Source organism: Cyprinus carpio, chromosome A17 (genome assembly GCF_018340385.1).
Source record: "Cyprinus carpio isolate SPL01 chromosome A17, ASM1834038v1, whole genome shotgun sequence".
NCBI classification, from domain to species: Eukaryota; Metazoa; Chordata; class Actinopteri; order Cypriniformes; family Cyprinidae; genus Cyprinus; species Cyprinus carpio.
Genome location: NC_056588.1, coordinates 11,062,070 through 11,084,177, shown reverse-complemented (window position 1 = coordinate 11,084,177; position 22,108 = coordinate 11,062,070). Strand labels below are relative to the sequence as shown.

General features: G+C 35.6%; 1 protein-coding gene across 4 annotated transcripts in view; it reads right to left on the bottom strand.

Moving 5' to 3' along the window:
* The window catches only part of LOC109107962 (disks large-associated protein 2-like), a 128,151-nt gene extending 107,462 nt beyond the window's left edge, over nt 1-20,689 (bottom strand). For 3 of the 4 annotated variants that reach the window (XM_042774064.1, XM_042774058.1, XM_042774059.1), the window contains exons 1-2: nt 20,405-20,689; nt 9,559-9,613 (exon numbers count right to left, since the gene is read on the bottom strand). In XM_042774064.1, coding sequence (XP_042629998.1) covers nt 9,559-9,613; nt 20,405-20,560 — 211 coding nt within the window. In that variant the 5' untranslated portion in view covers nt 20,561-20,689. The remainder of the gene's footprint in view (nt 1-9,558; nt 9,614-20,404) is intronic. The other variant, XM_042774060.1, reaches the window with a different exon arrangement.
* Between the last annotated feature and the right edge of the window lie 1,419 nt (nt 20,690-22,108).

The window sequence follows — 22,108 nt, the reverse complement described above, 5'->3', positions numbered from 1 at the left end:
ACAAAACTATAAAGTGTGAAATGAAAATTAAAGGGTTCCTCTATTGCATCAGCAAATGACTGAAAGGGTTCCTCTTTGAAATCACTTCATATTCTAAACCCTTAGTTCCTAAAACAAAACAGCGCTTTGTGTGTCTGTCCAGATTAAAATTAAAGTATGAGTTCAGTATATTCTTCTAAAATGTTCTTGAGTATATTGTTTTAGCACAGGATCCACACAGGACTGACATTTGATTGCTACAGTGAGGCAAACTCTTTAAAGTTCAGAGAGAGTATTGACCTTCATAACTCTAGGAAAGAGGTACGCTGCTTGAATGCAAAGCTAGAGTCATCTTCTTGATCCTTCCTGCCTACATTAGTTCAAGCTTATTATCACTTCTTACAAGGATTATTGCTGAACTACACATGCTATGCATAGTTTCATCCACAGTATAAAAAAATAGACATGCATTTAAATTCAAACATGGTTGAGAATCTTCTCCATTCATCTGGCGCCACCATCAGATTTTCTGTCACCTCAGAAGACAATAGATATTTCCATACTGACTCACAGTCAAGTAATTATGTTAAAGTAATTTTAGATGGTTGCTTTAGGGAGTTTCTTATTAAACTCTGTCCTCATAGTTATAAGGGTTCCAGACTTTGAATAAAATGAAAAAACTGCAACAATAATTCAAAGTCTATGATCTGAACAACTTGTTCATCAGATATCATCTCAAGAGGTGCCATTAGTTAATTACATCTTTAGAGTGAGTGTCATTTTCAGCATGCAATAGTGATTTGTTGCTTTGGGTATCCTGTAAATTGCAAAAACAAGTATGGGCTGCTACAGGTAAACATTGCAAAAACATTCCAATATTCAACAACAAAAACTGGTCACTGTCTGGCTTAATGAGGTCCAATTGTAAGGCTGAATCAAAGGGAAACTTTGTTTGAGGAAAAACTAAGGTAGGTGACACTGTATTCATAATCAACACAATATTTGACTTTTTTCAGTGAGCATAATCATTCTTACAAAACACATTGACAATTTTAAATACACTAATACAGTACTTACATAATTTAAATCTACATCTAAATCTAAATAAAAAAAATATAAATACAGTCAGGATCACAATGACAGCATCAAATAGGACAATGTTGTCAACAAAAAAAAAATAGTCTCTTAAATGTTTACATATTAGGAGCCACTGTCATCACCATCACAAACCTCAATGTTTTAAAACACTGGTGCCTACTGTATAACATATTTTGCTGTGCATATGAAGAATCAAGGTTGGTTTCTATGGCAACAGGTACACAAATTCTCCCCCAATAACAACACAAATGGGCAGAAATATTATAAGCAGGTTCTTAACTAGAGAAACAATTTCAGCCTTACAGCCACACAAAATGGGAAGTTAAAATGAAAGACTTGTTAGAGATGTTGTTAACTGAGGAAAAATTCAAGATAAAAATTATTTATTAATAAAAAATCCAAGTGAACATATTAGCATGGAAAAAATATCTTCAACATACACTTTTGTTTTAATGTGAAAATGCTTACTTTGTTAAAGCCCTTCACACCAGAGAATACATTCTCCCACAATCCTCGCTACCCTGAGGAGGCTTATATCCTGAGAGGGGAAACTTTCAGTCCATGAGAACCAGACTAAAAAAAGAAGACCTTTAAAATGATTTAATTATACAGCTGTGATGGACTATTACAGATACCTCTTGAGGATGTGCTGTGTGTGCAATAGATAAAAACGAGTCTATAGCACCATCTAATGGTATTAGTGTCTCTCACAGGAGACAGCAGCAGTCAGTATTCTGCAGTCTATAAGCAAAACTGATCAGTTCATTCCTTGGAGCAGCTCATTTGTGGTTATTGAATTTATGATACTCCAATGTCCAAGCATTAGAAATAACCTAAACACATATACAAACAAGATCTAAACCTTTACTCTTTATTTTCAAACAGTTTAAATACATACTTAATGTAACAGAGTAGGAAACTAAAACTACCTCACTGATTAATTAATACTTCGTCAACATCAAAACTGACCTTCAAGCAGCACAGTTATGTAAAAAATAATTAATTGTTGATTATTTCCCCTGATATGCCCTTAATATTGTAATGCTAATTATTCATTAAAATATATAAAACTTACTACAAAATTATTTTGTGTAAGACAAATGAATGACAAATATTTTAAAGGGATAGTTCACCCAAAAATGACAATTCTGTCATCATTTACTAATTCTTTCGCTTCCTTTCTTCTGTTTAATATATATATATATATTCTCTTAAAAATCTTCTCAACAAAACAACAGAATAAATAAAAAAGTAAATGTCTACAACAACCTGTTTGGTTACCAACATTCTTCAAAATATCTTCTTTTGTGTTCAGCAGAAGAAAGAAACTCCTACAGGTTTGGAACAACAGTTGAGTAAAGTTGAGTAAACGATGACAGAATTTTTATTTTTGGGTGAACTATACCTTTATGCTGAGAACTAATTTCTGAATTTTTACGGTTTAATTTATCAGTCAATCAAGACAGCGATCTAACAGTCAACCTCACATTGTTCTTTTCAGCAGCATGAAAAAATACAGTTATTCAACTTTTGAATAAATTATGTGAGCAACATTCCCATCTTATCTATAAACACTGGAGCCTGAAAGTCCATGTTTGAGCCCTCAGTTCAGCATGAACTCACTGACTGAGCAGGGAGTTCTGGATTCTACGCTAAAATAAATGAAGCCATCTACACTCTTTTATTTACACACTATCTATATGCCTTGTTAATTATTATGGTAGCGCTGTAGTTTTGTCACATCACCCACTGGCAGTGTATACTGGGCAAAAGCTGCAACATCTGGCCAATTAACTGCAGTCATAATCTTAATCAAATGTGCAGGTCTGACCCTATTTACCTTATCAATGTAAACATTTCATCAATGCACATTATTGCACTATGTACACACAAAAGACAAACAAACAAGTAAATGCATTTGTAGTCTTAAATCAAAATATATATTTTGATTATTATATACTTTTTTTTACCAGCAGACTAACAGCACTAGTTCTTTACAAAGACTAAAATATCTTAATTCAAAAACAAAGAAGCCAAATCATAATCAAATAGTTCATAATCAATGTTCTTTGTATAGTACGAATAAAAGCAACTATATGTGCACACCTGTGTTTGTTTTTGTGCATAGGTAAGTGTGTCTCTGTGTGAAATTCTCCACAAACGTGTGCGCATCTGCTTGAAATTATGGCCGCAGCTGAAGCAGGTGTGAGCAAAATCACACTTTTTTTGTATTTTCTAATGAGTTTGGAGTCTGTGACCGACAGTGACTGAAGTGGAATCCAGCGCTCTCCGGGCCTTACACCCTCTAATAACAGCCATCTGTCTCCATGACTGTCTGCTCTACAGGCTCAAGGGAACAAGGGAAGGAGGGAGCAGAGAAGATATGGGAGGACACACTTTCAAAAAGATTTTTCAACAAAAAATAAATTACAGCAAGATTTTTTTTGAATTGTTTTTATAATAATCAAAGTTACTACTTTAGATTACTAAACTCCTCACTGTGCAAGGTTCAACAATATGCAGTTTTTTCTGCAGTTACATTCAGATTAGGAGTTATTTTCACTTTCTCTATTTTAACTGGCCACAACACACACAAAAACTATTTTTATATCTACTTTGCAACAATAAATAAATAATATTAAACATAGTTAATACTATTTTCCCTATATTAGTCATATAAAATACAATAAATTATTAAACGTTGCAACAAGTTACAATAAAAGTTACACTTTTAAGCAATTATAGCTGCAAAGTAACTCAATGATGACTACAAATTCAAGGTCATCATTAATCATTCAATGAATTTCGACATGTACACTACCAACCAAAAGTTTGGGGTCAGTATGATTTATTTATTTATTTATTTATTTAATGAATACTCTTATTCAGAAAGGACACATTCAATTTATCAAAAATGATAGTAAAGACATTTATAACATTACAAAAGATTTCCCTTATTTCAATCTTTTTTTTTTAAACTATCTGACTATACTGTACATCAAAAAATCCAGAGAATCCGTATCATGGTTTCCACAAAAATATTAAGCAGCACAAATATTTTTATCACTAATAAGAATTTTTGTCGAACAGTTGTTTCTAGTAATAATACTTCATAATATTACTGTTTAGTGCATTTTTTATTTAAAAAATGCAGCCTTGGCGAGCATAAGAGACTTTTTTCAAAAACACAAATCAACATTTCAACAGTTCCATTACTGACCCAAATCGGCCTTTAAGGGCCTTTAAGGGCTATGAACAGATCGTGATTCATCTATCTAACTTCTCACTTCTAACTCCTCAATGTCCAACCAACAAATAATTTGTGATCATTTATGATGGATTAGTAAACATGCACAATAACGGTAGCTCCCTTCCAGTCTGTGAGCAGCTCTCGGGGGTCAGCATTGCTGATGAGCTGTGTGATGGGTTCCTGAGCTCTCTCATCATGCCGTTCATCGTCAGATCAGGTCAGAGCACTGACTCAAGACAGGTCAAACACACAACCGAACCATGTCAGGCTCTCCACTATCTAATTTCCTGTGCATCACAGTGATGTCATCCTCCTCTCACCTCATGTTTCTTAACCACCCTATCCTCTCTGTGTAGGTGAGTAGTGCCACCCACATTCCCTCTCGGCATATGTGTATTATACATAGATTTGATTTATGTCAATAGAGAAGAAGATGACTAATGGACAGCAAACTTCACATTTTCAAGCAGTAGTTTCTCTGTAAATCAACAAATCTGACTCTTTTGTTTTCTAATCACAAAAGAAATGAATGGGGAAAGTTGCAATGAAAATAATCAGGGAAAGTTGCTGACAAGTTTCACAATGGAAAAAGCAGCTTAGACAACCTTCTAAATATCTTCTTTTGTGCTTCACAGGATTAAAAAGTCATTCGAGTTTGGAAGGAATAATATGAGGGTCAGGAAATGATGAAATTTCAATTTTCAAGACAGAAGACAGGAATTGGCAAGTTATATACTAGGCAATCACAAAGAGAAAAAGTGTGTGATGAAATAAAAAAGGAAGATCAGGGTGCAGAAAGAGGTTACATGCACAATCAACCACATACACCCAGTGTCACTGGCTTTCATTTCCCGAGCACTGGCCACTCACTGCACATAGCGAGTGTCACTTCATGCACACCATTCTGTCTTCACCTCTTCACCTCAATATAATGTTCTCAACCACCCATCAAATCAGAGGAATCAACCACTCCACAGGCAATCCACTTCTTCTTACCCGTAACGTCTCATTTTATTTACTCTTTCTCGGAAAGTACTCAGACCGGCTTCTGTAAGTTGGCTGAGCATTTCATACACAGCACACTACACTGAATTAATTTGTGAGGCCATCTATATGCCATTGTACTACTAACAACTGACAAAACAAAAATATCACATATTATTTATTTATTTCTTTAAAATTGACCCTGTAAATCAGTAAATTAGGTACTGCTCAAATTTAGACAGCTAAGACACAAACAGAATACAAACAAATTAATGTTAGATGTAGAATAGCATTTTACGCTTTTCAATTTAGATGGAATATTTGAACCTAAATTTGATTAATTGTACCAGTATGTCTTTAGCTGTGAATGAACACGTAAATGTCTAAATCTACAGAAACGATACTTTAGTTATTGTTTTAAATCATTTGAATTGTGTTCAAAATTTGGAGAAAATGAAAATGGTTGAAACACAAGAATTAACTAAAGGGAAGTGACATACAGCCAAGTATTGTGACCAATACTCAGAATTCGTGCTCTGCATTTAACCCATCCAAAGTGAACACACACACACACACACAACGTGAACACAGACCCGGAGCAGTGGGCAGCCATTTATGCTGCAGCACCCGGAGAGCAGTTGTGGGTTCGGTGCCTTGCTCAAGGGCACCTCAGTCATGATATTGACGGCCCAAACCCACAACCTTAGGGTTAGGAGTCAAACTCTCTAACCATTAGGCCACGACTTCCCCCTAAAGATATGTTACCATAATATGCAAAAACTAACCCAAACACTGTTGATGAAAAAGCAGGTATCTGAAATTATATATACTCAAAAATTCAGTAATTTGCTTTGAAAAAGCAGATTTTTGCAAAAATATATGATTTTTTATTTTTATTAAACCATATTTTTACAAAATATTAAAAAGTTATTGAAATTTGTCTAATGGTTTTCTGAATTTACCACAGTATTCACAATGTTGCTTCATTTTTAAAGCTTGCAAAATCATCATAAACATATTTATTTGTATCATTCAGCCCTACGTTGGATGCATTTCAAGTGCGCCTTTTCTGGGGAAAAAATGACCTTGGCCATTACAGGACAGATTTTTCATTAGCCTACAGGACTCCCACTACATACTGATGAAACACTAACACTGCACACTGATCTCCTTAAATCTGAATAGCCACGACATAAAGGGGAGAGGAAGCAAGAGGAGGGTTTTCTCTGTCGACTGCAATCTTATATCAGACAGAAAATGAGAGCGAGACAGAGAGAGCACAGAATTCCTACAGGGACTGAAAAATCGATACAAACGCTCTTCTAAGAATGCAAAGCAGGGCCACATGTCATGAAAAGTTTTGTGGAACATCGGCAATTCTAAAAAAGTTTGCGTTCTGCAGACTATCAAAATATTAGCATTTATAAGAAACTCATTCACAAGAACAAATGTAAAATTGTTTTTGAAAGAGTTTCTGTCGCTAAATATACAAAAATAATTTTTGCTTGGCTTCTTTCAAACCACCTAAAGTCAAACCAGTGGAAAGCAAAATATGGAAACACAATGCTAAAATATTAACATGGTTATTAAGAGCAGAGTATGGCACACACACATACACGGATGCACCTTGAATCATTTACTAGTCTGAGGGCAAAAGGAGCCTCAGGCGTACAGCATATTTCAATAACAAATGAGACTACAGGGTCAAACATCAGAAATAAGTCTCTTATTAAAAGTGTGAAGAAAATGGTGTTCCACAAGGTTTTAACACAAAAACTATGTAAACATCAATGGAACTGAAATATGAATTTACACTGAAAAAAAGGGGGCTTTGTCTCTTCAATTCAGAAGTCCATCATAAGCCTACTGATGTAAGGTGTTTACGTTTCACTCCTCAAGACATGATATTGTAGCTGACTATCACAGCCATCCGCCGCTGTAGCTGAACCAGAAGAGCCGTGTGGGTGGCTGTTGTTAGCTGTCTGTCACGCACAGAGGAAAAAACCTTTTCGTGCTCCATTTTTTCTTCACTCTCAAAGGCTTTACAGCACATTTATAACTGAATCTTACTCACTGAGTCTTGAATTCATGTTTTTTTCTGAATTGTTAGCTCATTGCCAGAAGCAAGTGTATCTTCTTGCTCGTCATCAAAAGCTGCTACATATAGCCAAACTTCTGCCTCTCCCTTCATATTGCAGAGACGGAGAGCAGCCAGTGTGTTGGTACACATAGATGCTGCTTTCTGCCTTACAACAGGTTTATACAAAGCTGAAAGAGAGGAAAATCAGTGACACCTATTTGCATAATGAGGGGAAGTTCTGTGGTGGCCACCTCCAATATCTAGAGTTTCAGCTCAGCTCCGAAGCAAAGGCCAAACCTGAAATTTAAAATGTAAATCAGCCGATGCCTGTGAATGCCTAAGATGCGTTAGGTGAAATGGCTTTCAGATGGATATAAAATGATGGTAGGCATTGATAGTGAACCTTATACTGACATGATCTGCATTGTCTCCATAGAAACAGGATGAAACCATGGTCACAGCACTGGTGCAAATACTACCAATTCATTTAGACTCTACACCCACTGGGAATACAAAACTACCAACTTCCAAACTTGGCAACACGGTTCAATACAAATGCCCACTGAATGCAGAAGAATCAGTAATTTCTGCATTTCTATAATTTAAAACTGAAATTCTACTCTCATGAAACATTTTTTTAAATCCATACAGCACCTGGCATCCTCTTCTGCAATTATCTCATTAAAACATGCACCTCTGGGTCTGGGTCAGTCTGTAAACTCATTCTGCCATTGTACCGGTTGTGAAAGAGAAAATCACTTGGCATATTAATGAAAAATTATGCACACTTGTTTATCAAGCTTTGTTTTGACAAATGCCCTTGCTGTCATAGTCATCTTCACACACAGTACAGGAATGTGTAATGAGCAAAATAATATTTCATATTTATCCGGATACTTAATCTTTACGAGAACAGAGACGGCTATGTGATCATTCGCAATGTGGATTCTCTTGAGGCTGCATTCATGCATCTCCTGTCGGGTTGCTAGTTCGTCATAGTAGGAAATTGTGATCCTCAGACTATAGTTATTATATAGACTATGTTTATTTATTTATTTTCATTTTAAGTCATTAGTTAACTACATTAAAAAGAACAGTCGTACTTTTGTTAATTAACGTTTACAAACATTCATATATATTGAAACAAATGTATAGTTATTTGCTAGTTAGAGTTAGTTAATGCATTAATAAACGTTAACTAATGGACCTTATTGTAGTTACCATAAGTGTTACCATAATATTTTATATACTTAGAATTGCAAGACATAAACTCAGAATTTCAGGATATAAACCCAAGATTACCAGATTAAAAAAAAAAAGTCAGAATTGAGAGATAATATATATATATATTATATATATATATATATATATATATATATATATATATATATATATATATATATATATATATATATATATATATAGATAATATATATATATATATATATTATTATTATTATTATTATTATTATTATTATTATTATGCCATGGTGGAAACAGGCTTCCATACAAAAGAGCACGAGAGCATAAAAATTTAAAGAAAGGGATAATGTTAACTTGCTGTCCATCAAAAAATTATGTAAATTGATCACTTTTTTTAGCTTCACTAAAAACGCCAAGATAAACAGATTGTAGCAGTACACAGCAAAACAAATGTGTTCCATTTTTTGCTTTTAAAGTCCACCAGTTCATCTGTTGTGCTGCCAAGTACATTCACAAATGCTGGGCCTAATTATCTAAAATAAGTGTAAATGGTTACCATTAAATTTATGAAACTGTAAGTGCAAAAAGCTCAGATACAATCCAAACACACTCAGTCATCAAATCTGTCCCTTCCCTACAGTAAACCCTTACTCAGAATCAATATTTGTTCCAGGTTTTGCTCCAAATGTTGATTTTTAAGCCCAAAAGACATTTTTTGTTCTATTTTGAGCCCTATATGTGAAGCTGGATCCACATAAGAAGACCAATACTAGCCGAGTCAGACTCTTTGGAGCAGATGAACAGCGAGTACCTCAGTAAATCAATGCATACAGGACGGTCTAACACACATAGGCTCATAGATCAGCATCTGTTTCTGTCGACACACATTTTTAAAAATTATAAAGGCCTCAGGTTCTGGGCCTTAATGTACTTTTGCATTTGAATGACAGGTGTGTGGTTTTACCTGTGTTCCTGTCTGGGAGGATACAGCAGCGTTGTCGCACTACGCTCAGCAACACCTGTCAAGTAAGGAGAGAGATGGAGGAGGATGAGAAACATAGAAATAAAATGAAAATGAGAACAAGCATGCTTGAATGCACATGCAGTCTAAACAGCCATTAATTACAGGCAGGGGCTGTCAGGTTTAGAAAACGCTAAGTGGCCTCCAGGTTTCCCTGCTGTGTGTATGTACGAAGCAGGAACGGTTGCGTGGGTGAATAATTTTATACTGAGAATCTCTTTACATGGGTGTTAGCAGAGAAAGAAGCCAAAACAGGAGATTAGAGAACAAATTTGTTCACTGAGAAAAAACAGAGGCGTCTCTACACACAAAAGGCTCAAATCCGACACCATCGGCACGTACATGAGATGAGGAACGTGTTTATTATAGTAGAGTATTGGGATAAATCTCTCATTCATGTTGAATCAGATGTAACTCGACCATGCCTGTTCCATAATATCTTCATAAATCCAGATTTCTCTCTGACTTCCAGGTGTTTATGGAAGTTCACATACAGTAGTATTTGCATCTCTTCAAGGCCACCATTGAATAATACTCAAGTAAACTGCAAATAACAGTGTGCTATATAATCATTATATGCAGATGAATTATGTAAGTATCAAAATGAGCAAACATAACACTTGACTTTGCTTGCTGATATAATTTTGCTCTCTAATCAGAAACACAGTATATGACTTTGAAAAGTTCTGAAGATCAGATTTTATGTGCAAGTATCCTTCACACTCTAAGCCTTTTACATTGCTCATATTTTACAGTTATGCTGAACTGAACATATAAAACCATAAATCAATCTCCATATAACTGCATTTCACATCTGCAGTCAAGCAGAACAAATTTACCCTCCTAAAGCTTATTAGAATGACGCTGCCATCTAGTGGCTGGGTGGAATCGGTACTAGATTTTTCACTGTGTGTGTCAGGAGAGAAGGTATCAATGCAGCATTTTCACAATACAACTTATAAAGTGGAAACAATTACTGATGAACTGATTATAATTTCCCACCCAGTCTAACTGATATCTCCAAAACCATCACAAATCATTCTCACAATTTTAACAAAACCAAAAAAGCATGTAGACAACTAGAGAACATTAACATGAAATTATTATTTATTATCATTTAACACATTAGGATAGGATAGGATAGGATAGAATAGGATAGGATAGGATAGGATAGGATAGGACAGGACATTATTATATAACACATGAAGAACAGAACAAAACAGAACAGAACAGAACAGAATAGAATAGAATAGAATAGAAAACAGACATAGCAAAAATAAAAAAATAAAAAAGAATAAAGTATAAAAAATAAAAAAATAAAAAATAGAATAGAATAGAATAGAATAGAATATTATCATTTAACACATGAAGAATAGAATAGAATAGAATAGAATAGAATATAAAAAAAGGTGCAATAGAACCTTATTCTTTGGTCATGCTGAGCATCTGATGATTCACACTGGAGGATTCAGGTGCACAGAGGCTCTACACTGTGCACAAAAGAACAAGTTATTAACCAATCAGCTGGAAAATTATCACTTGTGTTGGCAGAAATAAAAAAGTAGACAGAGGGCTATTGGGTTTAGTGTGAGAGAGACAGAGTGTGATAAAAAAGAGAGTGAATTTAAGTTTGCACAATGTGAATGAAAGGAAAAGGATGAATGTCTCAAAATCCCTCAATCCCAAAATAAATTTCTTCCATCTTCCATGAATTGTATTTAGCTCATTGGCGCAAGCTTACAGAAAACAGATTAACATTTATGAAATAAGCTAAATGAGGGATCTGAAACAATTCAGTCTAAACAATTCGTATTAGCATTGGGCTACAGGAGATACAACACATTACTTATGCAAGCTGAAGTCAGGAGTGAGGAGGGCTAAATTTGCTGTTATTTAGAATTTCTTCATGCCTTCACACTGCATTTAAGAAACTAGTGTTCACTCAGATTCTCTGCAGTTGATTCTCTGCAAGGCCCTTTCACATTAAGAATAATAATTCTAAAGCTAAAGTTTTAATAGACATTTTAATTCTGTGAGAATGGGGAAGTCCATATCAAAGCTATAAAAAATAATGACGCAGACAAACAATATTGTTGGGATCACTTTCAGAACATATTTTTTCCTGTTGATGAATGATAAGATATGATAGGATAGTGAGCTACGTAGTTATAATTTTTGGTGTGAAGGACCAGGTTTTAGTGTTTCAATGGAAGATCATGTTTTGTTTATTATAAGGGCATGCAGCAATTTTATCACAATTTTATCAATTTTAGTCACTTTGAATACTCAAGCTTGGGTGGATTTTGACTGGCTGTCAATGGTTTTATCATTCATCAGCTGGAAAAAAAAATGTTCTGAAAGTGATTTCAACAATATTCCTCTGTGTTATCGTTATTGTTGTGGTGTGTACTTCCCTATTCTCATAGAATTGGAATGGTTATTATAACTTAAAGGTATTGTTCACCCAGAAATGAAAATTACCCCATGATTTACTCACCCTCAAGCCATCCTAAGTGTACAGTATATGACTATTTTCTTTTTAGTTATAAAATTGCCTGGCTCTTCCATGCAGTGAATGGTAGTTGATAATTTGAAGACCAAAAAAGTCCATGCATCCATGAAAAAAAGTACAGCTTTAGCTTCAATAACATGTTCATTTAGTACGATTAAATGTAAAAAAAAAAATATGGTCCTGATTGTAAGGTCAAAAGGCCCAATGTGTTTTTAATTTATAGACATTACAAAGTTACGATCCCTATAATAATAATTATGTAATATATATATAATAATAATTACGTCATCAGTGTAGGCTAATAATAGTGCAATAAAACCATGTCACTCTTAAAAGCAGTGAAACAGAATCTCACGTGCACTCAAATGAGTTCAGCATTTGCTCAAGACTCTAGCGCTCAAGTTCCCTGTCCAAACTCTGCATCCTCAAGACTACATCCTCAGAATGCTAATCAAGCTGTGGAACCTGCACTTACAATTCAGGTGAACCATCAGAGAGTGAGAGTGAGAAACCGAATTGAAATTGAAATCAAGAGGAGAGAGAAAGAAATTTCACGCAAGAGCAATTCCAAGGTTCCTCTGCACAGAAAAGACATCACACACTGCATCCTGAACTAAAGCTTAAAAGTCAATTCAAACTCAAAGCAGCCAATCAGAGAGAAACTGCTGACCAGTCTCTGTGCACAAGGACACACAGGAGCCCAGCTGATATTGACCAACATGGCCTTCCACTCATTCACATTTCAAGTGGAAAGACTCTTAAGCAGATCTGCTATATTCTGCTGACTGAGTTACTCTTTTAAAAACATAATGTGTTACTGTTCTGTTTATTTATAATTATTCAAAATTATTGTCTTATTTTAAATGCTTCAAAAGTTTGGTATTAGATTTTTTTTAATGTTTTTAATAGAAGTCTCTTATCCTCACCAAGGTTGCATTTATTTGATCAACAAGTATAATAAAAAGAGTTATGTTGTAAAATATTATTATAATTAAAAATAAATGTTTTGTATTTAAATATATTTCAAAAAGCTATTCATTCCTGTGATGACAAAGCTAAATTTTCAGCAGCCATTACTCCAGTCTTCAGTGTCACATAATCCCCAAAAAATCAATTCTAATTTGCTGATCTTGTAACATTACTTATTAATACCAAATGTTGAACACATTGCTTAATATTTTTGTGGAAAAAGCTAATAATTTTTTCAGGATTCCTGAATGAATAGTGTAGTGTCGTGTCTGCTGCCATGGATCTGAGGGATCACACTCAGTCTTGGGGTTTTGTTTCCAGAAGATAGACTTTATTTCAGAGAGAAACGAAGCCGAGATGTTCTCTGCGAGAAGATCTCCAGAATGCTATGTGGTATCTCCTTATATACCATATTCAGGGCGTTCCAATATTCCATAATTTCCTTAGGCTTACAATTCGATCCCCAGAGAGAAGGGGCCCCCTATTTGGTCTGGTAAGGAGAAAGTTTGGTCTCCCCAGATGTTTCTCATCTGGGTCTGGACATTCTGGTCACGTAGGCATCTTTCTTCCTATACTACAACCATAGGATTATAATGGAATAATAACTATAGACATATATGGCTAAATTCACATTGATTATAGAAAATCTTAATAATAAAGAAAGAAACTGAATAGATGAACAACAGCATAAATAAAATATCACATAATTATAGTTACATTTTATAATGATTAACAGAACATTTTACATGGTTACTTTTATGCATAACAATCCTCACCATGAGGTTTGAGAAAGAAACTGGTGTAAGTGAATATAATGGCTCATGAGGTGAAATGTGCAAGTGTAGAACAAAACAATCAAAAATATTGCACATTGAAAATTCTCACCAGGCTGATGCATCACTTCCTTAAATAAACCTTATTTCAACACCTCAGATAAAAACTGTTATCACATTTGAAAACATTTGTTTGGGATAGGGATTCTTTTTAAGCGAGAATATCTCAGCAGGACCAAAGATGTTGTTCACTTTATCAACACAGCAATCTAAGCTCTCTCAGAATCAGCCAAGTAATGAAGAAATGAGGTTGGTGTTGTGTGAGTACCTGCGCTGGTATCATATGGCACAAAATGAAATTGACTGTTTTCTTTAGAGTTAATGAACCTCCATGCTCCCGGTGCAGGGAACTGACACAGAGGAGCTGGCAACCCAGAGCTCATTTTTCTGCCCAAACTAAAGTGCACCGTCACGTTCAATCTTCTGCTTAGTCGCTTGTGACAGGATAAAGTGAGAAGAGTAAAAAAAATAAAAAGAAAGAAAACAGACTCATAAACCCAAGGGCATCTCAGATAACACACAGGAGTTCACCCAGCAAATACAATAAAAAGCCAATTAAAGGGATAATAAATCCTTTGTTGATCTTTGAAACACAAATTTAGATATTTTTGACGAAATCCGAAAGCTTTCTGACCCTGCATATATAGCAATGGAACTACCACGTTCAAGGCCCAGAAACATTGTAAAGACTTAGTTGAAATAGTCCATGTGACATCAGTGGTTCAACCATAATTTTATGAAGCCACGAGAATACTTTTTGTGCGCAAAGAAAACAAAAATAACGACTTTATTCAACAATTCTTCTCTTCCATGTCAGTCTTGGCCGCCATTAACAACAGTAGCACTACACATGGGTGCATTCCTCTGCTTGTAAACAAGGCTCAGTGCATGCATGTTCTTCATCAGAATGATGCTCCTGTGTCAGCAGCATCACATGCATGCATCACTCTCATGAATGGAGACTGATGCGGAAGAGAAGAATTGTTGAATAAAGTCATCAGTAGGGTCAGTAAGAGCTCGGAATTCATCAAAAATATCTTAATTTGTGTTCTGAAGATGAACAAAGGTCTTACAGGTTTGGAACAACATGAGGGTGAGTAATTAATGACAGAATTTTCATTTTGGGGTGAACTATCCCTTTAAAACTCATCTAACCACTTGAGACACTGAGCAGATGTCATTTGAAACATGAATTAGTGCAAGTTACTGATGAAAATCTTCTATCTGGACTCTAAGAAAGAGTGACTCTACTCAATGATGAGATTAAAAAAAAGATCAAAGAATGTAAGTTCTTTTCTAATGATTCGTCAATGATTTCTTTTTGAGCTCAGCAATAAAAAAAAGTCAATAAAACAATAACAGCTGTAGCACATGGGGAACATCATTTTTCTTCACTGCTGTGCTCCAACTATAAAACTTAGATTATACAAAATAATTTTTGTGTATGAGGTATGCAATACAATATTTACATATGTCTGTATGAATTTATATTGTGATGTGATGTGTTGCATGGGGGGATGTTGGGACTTCTTTTTCCAGCACCCAGTGGTCAATGTCTTTGCTTCTAAGTCCCACCTTAAAAATATAACTGAACAATCCTACCTTAACAACTGATGCTATTTTTTCAGACAAGGTTTTGCTCTTGTCATTTGCAAAACTACATATTTGGAATTATTTACTTTGAAATTTGGAATTGGAATCTGTATTTCGTACGTTTATATGCAGTTGGACTCTGTGTAACTGAAAGAAGTTTATAATAATTTAACAGAAATAATCCAGAAATACTGTAAGACATTGTTGCTGCTGGGTCACATATTGTGAAAGTATTGTAGAAACATTCAGATCAGTTATTTTCACTTACACTAATGTTATCAGCTGTAAACACTTTCAAATGAGACTTCTCACTTTTTAGTTGACTATGGAGCATTTGCTTCACAATTTCCAGAGTTTTTAACCACTTTTACTATGGCATTGATCAACTTCTTAAAGAAAAGTGACAGATAAAATGCTTTGAAAAGGCCCCATAATAATCATAATGAATCAATTTTTTACCACTCTATGTGTACAAATTGCACTGTTTTTAATGTGAAGTGTCTAGTGTGACAATTACTGTGGGTTGTGTGCAATTTATTTGGAAAAAAGCATCAACTGTTGTAAGACTGACTCTGTTTCTCATTTATTAAACACATATGCTTGCATCTTGCTACAATCTAATACATCATAAATATGGAATATATTGTGCGATGGAGAATCCATCTAAACAATAATCATTGCCCTAGCTGACCGTCTTACCACAGGACAGCAAAAGGTTCGTGATGGAGTGTGTGTGAAATGTCTGTGTAATCAGTGTGCATACATGCACAGTGCGCTTAATCAGTGTGTATATAATCAGTGTGTGTCTAATCACAGCTCTCTAAATTACTAAATAGCTCCAACTGTCACAATCAGGAAAAACAAAAACACTCTACTGCACAAGCAGACACTCTCAGGGGTTGTTTCATGTGCATGTATGTATGTGCGCTTCTTCCAGAATTCACACTTTTTTTCGGGCACCTCTTAATTCCCAGAGTAACTGGGGAAAGGAGGAGCTCTGAGACAGCAGCACTAATTACAGTGGTTCTCAAGGAATGTTTCAGTCTGTTAACTTAATAATTCAATGTTACATTAAGTATCTTTTCAAGATCATCTCTCAGACCCCAAACAGAACATGAGGGTTACACACAATGGGGTTAGCAAGGGTGTTTCATCGTGCCACATAGCACAGGAACAAGTTTGTGGATGAAGGCTACATTTAAACTAGCAACCCACTGACCCTGCCACATTAATTCATTAATTTGTTCAGTCAAGAAGCACTAACAAATGCCTTACAGACACACACAAAAAACACTGCCATTCAAGCTGATGACACAAGCACACATACAAAACATGAAAAGCATCTTGCGGCTCTATGTCCGTGAGTTCTCCCGTCATAATACGTTTTGCAGTTCCAGATATGAGCTAAAAATAAAGGCAATCCCATGGAGTGTTTTATTCAAAAGGCTTCACTTCCAAGACAACTAGGGAAAAACAATAAAGGAACCTGCATTATGAACCACATAATACACTGTAGTAGGGATTAGAGCCCGACCGATATGGATTTTTGGGGGCCGATGCCGATGCCGATATTAACTCGAAAAGAGCCGATTTATAAGCCGATATTTTGATTTTGAAAATAAACTGGATATTAGACCCATTTCCTATAAAACTACACTTACACAACATTCAATAGTAAAATATCTGCTGTTCTATGTATGTGGGCTGTATAAAACCATTTTCAGAAGGGATTATGTTAAAAAAAAGCCTTAGATTACAGTCTCAATGACTAAACAATTGCACATCAAAAGTATATATTTAATGATCAAAAGAACACTGCATTAGAGGAATCTTTGCAGAAGTAGTCCCACACTTTGCTGCTACAGCGTTCACCTTTTTCAGCCATCTGTAGGGCAGAAAGAGAGACAGAGAAAGAATAAGCATGTGTATTAATAATATCACCATGTATCATTACTCATGTCATAATTAGAATTAAAATAATAATAAACAGGGATCTCCTACATAGGCAAAAATGAGAATATATATATATATATATTTTTTTTTTATTTGTCAAAGCAATAGGTATTACCTATTACCTACTTATATTTAACTATATTATTACAACATTTTCCTGTTATGTCTGTAAAAGCTGCTTTGAAACAATCTGTAAAAAAAGAAGAAAAAAAAGCGCTTGTGTTCAGCTCACATTTATTTACATGTCCCCTCTGGTTTAATCATTTCTGGACGCACCTACTGTAGTTACTGTAACTACACTATATTTGCTCTCACAGACACATTCACAACGGACCCGTATATCTTCTCCTCTTCTCTTTGTGCAGTCTGAATCAAAACATCGTCATGCGCTGGCGAACGTAAAGTTAGCCTACTGTTACCGGAAGATTACGGAATCAATTCGAAGTTGAATGGTTAACGTTAGTGTCATGAACACACCGCTGTCAATTTTGAGAAGAACCACCTTCAACCAAGTTAATAGCAAGCATTTAAGGGGCCTGCTAAAAAGGAAGCTATGTTAGCGATAGAATAACGTAACAGTTGTTGTTTTTTCGAGGCACGCTGTACATAACTTCTAGTCATTGACTACACGCGCCCCCCCTGCCACAGTTACGCGGTCATTATGTGGGAACCACTGCAGATTATATAGAATAAGTTAAACGCTAACGTTATAGTTTGACCTCTTATTAACGTTCGCGCTCTTCCACTGATAAACATGGTATTAGCTTTGTGGCTAATCTAATATAGCAATGCATTAGCGGCTGTAAGTGATGTTACAGAATATTTAGAAGTGATAATGATAGGACCGTTAGCTAGAACTACCACACTGTTTTTATATACAGTGTAATGAACTAAATCTACAATCATTTCACATGACGAACAACAGACTCACCGTCAAAAGAGTACATCTCAGTGGCTCGGCTGATAGCTTTCTTCTGTAGTGGATTTCTGGCGCTGTTGTCAACTGGGGAGTTGCAGAGCTCCCTCTGGTGGGCAAACTATGCAACACTCATAACATGAGTGAAGCATGAGACTCTGTTTTTTTGTTTCATCGGCCGTTATAAACGCCGATGCCGATTTAAATGCAATTAGCTCATATCGGCCGATAATATCGGCCGGCCGATATATCGGTCGGGCTCTAGTAGGGATGGACTATTAAAGTATGGTCAAATATATATGCAGTTTAGTGCTCTTTATACAAAAAAAAAAATAATAATAATAATAATAATAATAATTTTGCCTGCATAAATTGCAACTGACCAATTAAACCAACATTAAACTCCGATCTAGAATTTTTGTGAATTGAGGCATGAAACATGATACATATATATACTATAACAGCTGGACACCTGTATCCTTTGAAAGCTGACTAAGAAAAACAAACTATAAAAAATAAACTGACATTATATTCTTCCAATTTTAGACTGATGCCTCTAATTAAGTCGTGGCCTAATGGTTAGAGAGTCGAACTCCCCATCGAAGGGTTGTGAGTTCGAGTCTCGGGCCGGCAGGAATTGTGGGTGGGGGGGGGTGCATGTACAGTTCTCTCTCCACCTTCAATACCATGACTTAGGTTCCACAGCTGTGTTTAACCGATATGTAGTATTCAAGTCAAGTCACTGAACTGAACAAACAATGTTTTAAAAATTATTTACAGGTAAAGCAGCTATATAAGAAGCTTTAATAAACTCTCAGCATGGACCACAGAATCCTTCAGATCCCCAGTTAAACGTGCCGTATATCAGCCAGCATAAGTGCAAGATACAGATAAGGCTGATTCTGCTCGTCTGAGTTATTTCTGTAGAGCCGGTGTTTGAAACTGCAAATGAATGCTGCACCCTGCACTTACATTGACAGACAGCTGCATCTGGGAAGCTTTGTACTGCATCTGCTGCTGGCTTGTGTAATATGTTTAAAATTGGTATCTTGAGAGTCATTTTAGAGAACAGCTTAGATAATAGATGCATATTTTGTCAAATCTGCTCTGTCACAGTCACACACACATTTGTACTGTAGGAAAGAAAGCAATCTTTGAATCCTTAAGCTTTTCCAGCAATATACATAGTCACAGCCTTCCAATGTTGACCCAACACCAGCATCAATTACATCTCAGCTGGACTAAGGTGTAAATGCCATCTAAACTCACAGAACAAGTGATTTTTTCTTTACAAAACTGATTGATTGTAACAGGTTAGCCCTGATATTGACTATACAACTAAAACTAAATAAATAAAATGCTACATGTGAATTTAGGCTTCACAACATTATAATGCATGTTATAAAAAAATGTATATTCATGTATATTTGAGATTTGCATAAGATAACATTTAACAGTGTTAAAGGTAATCCACATGTAACAATAATGGAAATCTGCATGTACAATTAAATATCCCACATCATCTGATTAAAAAAAAAAAACGTATATTCAATTAAAATGTTTCAATTATCAATTCTCAGAATTTGGCCTTTACTCATGGGTATATAAACCTTACAATTAAAATGTTTCAATTATCAATTCTCAGAATTTGGCCTTTACTCATGGGTATATAAACCTAATACTGGATGACTTTAAACTGTATCAGTGCAGTTTGCATGTGAGTCTACTCTACAACATGTTGTTTGAGATATACATATTTAATCCTGCATGCATAATATGAATGGATAATTAGGAAATTTAGACACAATTAATCTACAGTCAGTTCTAGGCTAACCAAAGACGGTAAGAAGTTTTTTACAAGTCATGATCAATGTTCAAGAACGTTAAATACACTGTAAAATAAAATGTTAAATAAACGTAGGTAATAATAAAAGTTACATTTATGTCAAACATAGATAAGCGAATTATTTTTTATAGAATCCACTGGAAATACGACAGGTGAAAGTGTCACACCTTCTCTCGGCAGGTGAGTGATGTAATGCTGAGCTCTGCATCCCGCACACTGCCGCGCACAGGCTCGTGAGCGAAGAGTAGACTTAGTTTTCTTCTGCACGTTTCAAGAAACAAGCATGCACAGTTTGCTGGACGTACCTTCTTCCACGCTGACATTCTAGGTATTCATTGAGCTTGCGGCTACATGGTGAGGATGGCAGCGAAGTTTTGAGAGTGCAGTGCTTGTGCTTAGCAGTCGCCGCCCCGCGGGTGCAGATGAGCTGCTGTAGCGCTTGTCCTCGCCGCTGGATGGCGGAGTTTAGGACGCTGCTGCATGCTCAGCACCATCATGATGAGGTCGGAAGTACGACAGCGCGTAGAAGCAGTACGACGGGATTTTCTTTACGGTTTAATGGCATATATGTGCGATTTTCTTGCTCCTTTTCTTATATGTGCTATATTTTAAATCCTGGATTCATATTAAATGTTTAAAATAGTCAGAAATTCAAGATTACTACCTTGAGAAATGTCTTATCATTCAGTATTGTAATTTTAATAATTTGTATTCGCTGGGGGGAAAGGTCATTATAAATCTCAGCCGCTGATATGTCTCTCAAAAAAGAAGGTAAGAGGTAAACACTGAATAAAACTATTTTAATTTGTTTACAATGCCCACGTCCTGGAGAACCCTGTCTGCTGCACGTGCTTGTTGTTGACATTCTTATACTCATGTTCTTGACTATAAACGAGCTTCATTAATTTGGCTTCAATGGTTGGAAATACAAAACGTTTAACGAAAATTCTAGTTTGGTGCATCAAGAAATGTCTGATCTAAATATTTATATATATATATATATATATATATATATATATATATATGTGTGTGTGTGTGTGTGTGTGTGTGTGTGTGTGTGTGTGTGCATGTTCTAAATTAGTATTCCAGTCTAAGGTCCTGCAAAGACTGTTTCCTGCAGCCCAAAAGCAGAGTGTGCTGCTGCAACCGCTCCCCAGGAGCGGAGCATACTTGCACCTGTGCCACCTGTAGAAAGACCTCAGTCCATCACACCCAATAAGTCAGGTCGAGTTTACTTCGTACTTGCTTAAGTCATTAAAAGAATAGATCAGCCAAAACATGAAAAACTGAAAATGCACTCACCCTCTGGCCATCCAATATGAAGATGAGCTTGTTCCTTCATTGGAACAGGTTTGGATTTAGCATTACATCGGTTTCTCACCAATGGATCCTTTGCAGTGATTACTTGTGGTTTATTTGGTGTTTTTATCAGCTCTTTGAAATCTCATTCTGGCACTCATCCACTAGGGTCCATTTGTGAGCAAGTGATGTCATGCTAAATTTCTCTGAATCTTTTCTGATGAAGAAACAAACTCATCTACATCTTTGATGGTCTGAGGATGAGTGCATCTTCAGCAAATTTTCATTTTTTGGGGGCGAAGTATTCCTTTGAAGTTTTAACAAATGGAATTGACTGCTCTTTCTTTCTCTCCTTCTTCAATCCAAATCCCATTGACTCAGTGGACACAGCTGTACAAGGCAAAAAGCTCTACACTGTTCTTCCTCCTCCTGAAGGCTACCTCATTAATAGTGAGGAGGATTTGGTCACACCATCCAATCCAAATCCCATTGACTCAGTGGACAGCCCAGCCGGTGAGTTGTTAAATTTCATACAGAACAAGCACATATTTCCAAAAAGAATGTTGAACAGA